Here is a 5,359-nt window from a genome sequence, read left to right on the forward strand (position 1 = left end):
GAAACGAATTAGGCAAGACCTTTAGACACATGATACGAGCATACAACAGCAACTTTTCATTTGCATCAATAAGCGTGAATGTGGATAAAACAATGACAAATATGACATCTGGAGTATACACTTTTTGTGAATGGAGGAATATATCATAGAATCGATCAGTTAATCCCAAGGGATGGAAAACCTCGGTACTTACAGTTGTATTTTTATGATGCTGATTATGGGATGTCACATAGACTCAAATGGAAGAATATTGATAAACAAATTGCTCAAAAGTTGATCCGTGTTCTTGCCACAAACTCATACGTGCAAATATTTCGAAGACTTTCTGATCTAGGTCCGCTTGACAATTACAGAGTCACTTTGAATGCATCAGTAGAACTTGACCAAAGGGTATACAACAGACCGACCACATCCGAGGTACCATAATAATTATTGTCTATTAATTATAAAATAAATATATCATGTATGACATACAAATGTATATATTACACACTATATTTAATCATATCGTTTTCATAATAAAAATTATAGGTCGCTGGTATTTGGATTGAAGGTAACGACAACATAGCCGCATATAGACGAAGTATTATCGTGTATGGCAGATCCGACAAACCACGAACAATTCAATCTTACTGGGGATGTTATGATCCATTGTGTTATCCTTTATTTTTTCCTAATGGTGAGTCTGGATGGCATTCTAATATCCCAAGACATGGATTTCCCATCAATAATATTATTAACGACGAAGATGACATCCATGATGATTTAGGAGGTACACATATCCTAACTTTTTAAATTTTAGTTAAATTTACAAAGATTACATGTTTGTATAAATCATTAATTTTTTTTTCACGACATCAACATTGTGTAGACTCTAATACAAAAGGAGGGCGGAATACTGTAAGTATGCGAGAGTACTATTGCTATAAGTTTCAAATCCGGTCAAATTATAATGTAATTTTGTTGGGAGGGAGATTACTACAACAGTTTGTAGTAGATATCTACATCAAGCTTGAGACTTCACGTTTGGAGTTTTGTAGAAAAAACCAGTCAAAAATAAGAGCAGATTTATACCAAGGTGTTGTGGACTGTGTTAATGCCGGTGAGGTTCGATCGAATATGATAGGGCAACGTGTTGTGTTGCCTGCAAGTTTCATCGGAGGCCCACGTGATATGCGGCGACGATTTCTTGATGCCATGACTTTAGTTCAAGATGACGGGAAGCCTGACATATTTCTTACAATGACATGCAATCCAAACTGGCCGGAAATAAAAGATGAGTTACTTCCTTGGCAGACAGCTCAAGATCGACCGGACCTTGTGTCAAGAGTTTTTCGTGCTAAGTTAGAGGATCTTAAGAAACAACTCTTCACGAAACACGTCCTCGGCGTGGTGGGTGCGTATGTTTATGTCATTGAGTTTCAAAAGCGGGGTTTGCCACATGCATATTTCCTCTTGATAATGATGCCTCCATATAAGCTTACTAATGCAGATGAGTATGACAAAATAGTATGTGTTGAAATTCCAGACCCGATAAGGCATCCTAAAATGCACCAATTGGTCGTCTCACACATGATACATGGTCCTTGCGGTGGCTTAAACTCTGACTGTCCTTGTATGAATAATGAGCAAAAGAAATGTCGTTTTAGATACCCTCGACAATTCAATGAAACCACCGTACAAGGAAAGGACTCTTATCCCGTGTATCGAAGGAGAGATAATGGTATAGAGGTGGACATACGAGGAAATAAGATGGATAACAGATGGGTGGTCCCGTATAACCCAAAGTTGTTGATGATGTTTAACTATCATATGAATGTTGAGGTCTGCTCGAGTATTACCTCTGTGAAATATGTGTTTAAGTATATTTACAAAGGTCATGATAAACAAGTTATCAATATTGATCCGGATGGATAACGTATTGTTATCGATGAGATAAAACGGTTTCAGGATGCACGATATGTCTCGCCTCCCGAGGCAATATGGAGGATTTTTAGCTTCGCACTTTCTCAGATACATCCTTATGTGATGGATTTGCATGTACATCTCCCAAACCAACAGATGGTTAGGTTCAGTGAGGATGATACACTGACTAGCGTTGTTGAGAATGAGAAAGATAAGAGATCAATGTTGACTGCGTTTTTTCTAAAAAATAAAGAAGATATCCGTGCAAGAGAATATAAATACAGAGATTTTCCTAAAAGGTTTACGTGGGATCCGAATTCACGTCGTTGGAATCATCGAAAACTAGGATTAATGCGAGGTCGTTTGGTTTCTGCTAATCCTGCTGAAGGGAGCGATACTACCTTCGCCTACTTTTATTGCATATTAGTGGTCCTACGTGTTTTGAAGATCTCTATACGGTGAACAACGTAAAACACCCAACATTTCGAAAAGCAGCTCTTGAAAGAGGGTTGATAGAGTCTGATGATGGTTTATCACAATGTCTTACAGAGGCTTCTTTCTTTCAATTTCCCAATGTTCTTAGAAGGTTGTTTGCAACGATATTGAGTTTTTGTGCGCCAGGGGATGTTCATAGGTTATAGGATGACCACTACAATGCTCTTTCAGAAGATTATAGGCGACAATATGGAAGTGTTGAAAGAGTCCAGAATATGGTCCTCACTGACATCATGATATTCCTACAATCTATGGGTGACGATATTGATGATTTTGATCTTCCAAAGATAAATCAAAATGTCGATTTAGAATTTGGAGTTTTTCGTGAGGTACAAGAAGAATGCTCTATAGTTTTAGAACCTGAACATTTACAAGCCCGAGATTTTCTCAATCCTGAACAGAAATGTGTGTATGATGAGGTAATGTGGCATGTCCATAATGATATTCCAGGAGTTTTCTTCATAGACGGTCCCGGTGGAACTGGAAAAACGTTTTTGTACAAAGCTTTACTTGCTAATATTCGTTCATGTGGTCATATTGCACTCGCGACCGCTTCTTCAGGTGTTGCGGCTAATAATATGCCAGGGGGGAGAACAGCTCACTCGCGCTTTAAAATTCCAATCAATCTTGAAAATAACTCGGTCTGCAAGATTTCAAGACAAAGTAGTACTGCTCAACTACTTAGGACTGCAAAAGTAATCATTTGGGAGTAAGCGTCTATGGCTAAAAGACATGCATTGGAGGCAGTTGATCGTACAATGAAAGATGTCACTGGGGTGATGCTCCCGTTTGGTGGAAAGATAATGGTTTTGGGAGGTGATTTCAGACAAGTGTTGTCCGTGGTTAGACATGGAACACGAGCACAGACTGTGGATTCTAGCATACGAATGTCGCCTCTTTGGTCTTCGATTATCAAGTTGCGGTTAACTATAAATATGAGAGCACTATCTGATCCATGGTTCTCAGACTTTCTATTACGTGTCGGTGATGGAGTTGAAGAAACGGTGCATGGAAACTTTATTCGCATCCCTGATGATATGATAATTCCCTACACTAAAAAGGAAAAGCCATTGCATGCTTTGATTGATGCAATCTTTCCATCTTTTGAAATTAATAGATCTGAACCGGATTATATTATTTCGCGTGCAATACTATCCACAAGAAATGATAGTGTAGATGAGATTAATGATTATTTGATCGGCCGATTCCATCGAGAAGTGAGAATTTACTATAGTTTTGATGAAGCTGTGGACGATATAAATAACTTCTATCCCGTGGAATTCTTGAACACGCTCAGTGTTAGTGGTTTGCCCCCTCATTACTTAAGATTGAAAGTTGGATGCCCGATAATACTGTTACGGAATCTCGACCCGTCAAATGGATTATGTAACGGCACTCGATTGATATGTAAAAGTTTTCAGTACAATGTCATAGATGCCAAAATAGCTGTTGGTCAACATGCTGGAAAGAGGGTATTTTTGCCAAGGATTCCTCTAAGTCCGTCTGAAGATGACCTGTTCCCGTTCAAGCTTAAGAGAAAGCAATTTCCAATTCGATTATGTTTTGCAATGACAATAAATAAAGCTCAGGGACAAACAATTCCAAATGTAGGAATTTATCTTCCAGAATCGGTTTTCTCGCATGGCCAACTTTATGTGGCATTATCCAGAGGGATATCACGTGCTACTACAAAAGTATTGGTGAAGCCCGATGAACAATTCAACGGCAGTGAAGTCTATATGTCAAATGTCGTGTATAAAGAAGTGTTGCGCGATCAATAATGATCAGCCAATCATTTGTTCGTATTCATTTTTAAAGAATCTCAACTTTTCATTTTTGATTATTTTTTATTCTGTTTCTACGAGCATTGCTCTTATTGATAATTGTTTATGTGCATTAAACTATTTAAGCAAAAAAATAATCCTATATACGAAGTAATTTCTGAAAAAAAAACCGCACCCGTCGCTTGGCGCGGATAGACGGCTAGTATATATATATATATATATATATATATATATATATATATATATATATATATATATATATATATATATATATATATATATATATATATATATATATATATGACTAAATTGCAAAAATGGTCCATGTGCTTATCAAACTTATGTGGTTTTGGTCCATGTGAAATTCTAAAAACCAAATATCTTTTGACTTTGTTTCGATCATAACCAATTAATCAATCAATAACCCAATTTTCTTTGTTTCCTTTTTTCCTTCAATGGAATATGTAGATGGGAGACTTAAAAGGATTTTCCATTGGGAATCCATTTATTTCTGCGGCTTTTTTCACACTCTTTGTATCCTTATGTTCATTGTTCTCTGCTTTAACAATTGGAGCTACAAGGGAATCGATCGGGTATTGTTGGGTTCAAATTACACTTGGTTGAAGACCACAAACCCAACTAATTGTTTTGGGTTGAATCAACACAAAGGTTACGAAAATGAACTTGAGTATTTAAAAGCAATCCTATAATGTAAAATCGACGTCTTTTTTTATTACTTGAACATTTGTATTTAGGTTTTGGGTTCATTTAGGTTTGAAGACGTAATTTCAATTTTACCTTTTAATTTGATTTGCATTTTGGATTTTGAGGGTAGTTTGAAGATTTAATTTCAATTTTACCTTTTAAATTGAGTTGTATTTTGGATTTTGTGGGTAAGAATTTGGTTATGATTTGAGATTTGGATTTAAGTTTCAAGGTTTTAGATTTCAATTTCAACAATTGATTTCAGTTGAAGTGGTGGTGGTGGTCAATGGTGTTTGATGGCAAAGGGGGAAACAATGGTGTTTGATGACAAATGTTGTGGTGGTGGGTTTGAGAGCTGTAGTTAGTGGTGTTTGACAACGGAGGTGTTGGTGTCGATTAGGGAGAAAAGGATTGGGTGTGGTGGTGGGACCACATGTTTTATTAAACATTTTTTTAAATAATAAGAAAAA

The 5,359-nt window shown here is 36.7% G+C and overlaps 2 protein-coding genes across 2 annotated transcripts; both read left to right on the top strand.

Moving 5' to 3' along the window:
• Positions 1 to 2,651: 2,651 nt before the first annotated feature.
• LOC145131545 (uncharacterized) lies at positions 2,652 to 3,113 on the top strand. The gene has a single exon (XM_079066220.1). The coding sequence runs from the start codon at positions 2,652 to 2,654 to the stop codon at positions 3,111 to 3,113; it is 462 nt and encodes a 153-aa protein (XP_078922346.1).
• A 6-nt stretch (positions 3,114 to 3,119) lies between these two features.
• Positions 3,120 to 4,181, top strand: LOC145131546 (uncharacterized). The gene has a single exon (XM_079066221.1). The coding sequence runs from the start codon at positions 3,120 to 3,122 to the stop codon at positions 4,179 to 4,181; it is 1,062 nt and encodes a 353-aa protein (XP_078922347.1).
• Positions 4,182 to 5,359: the final 1,178 nt, after the last annotated feature.

The sequence above is a fragment of the Lactuca virosa genome, chromosome 8, assembly GCF_052849685.1.
Source record: "Lactuca virosa cultivar CGN04683 chromosome 8, Lactuca_virosa_CGN04683_v6, whole genome shotgun sequence".
Taxonomy (NCBI): domain Eukaryota; kingdom Viridiplantae; phylum Streptophyta; class Magnoliopsida; order Asterales; family Asteraceae; genus Lactuca; species Lactuca virosa.

Excerpts from the sequence above, each read along its gene's own strand:
- LOC145131546 (XM_079066221.1), top strand. The coding sequence starts at position 3,120 with ATGGCTAAAAGACATGCATTGGAGGCAGTTGATCGTACAATGAAAGAT.
- LOC145131545 (XM_079066220.1), top strand. The coding sequence starts at position 2,652 with ATGGGTGACGATATTGATGATTTTGATCTTCCAAAGATAAATCAAAAT.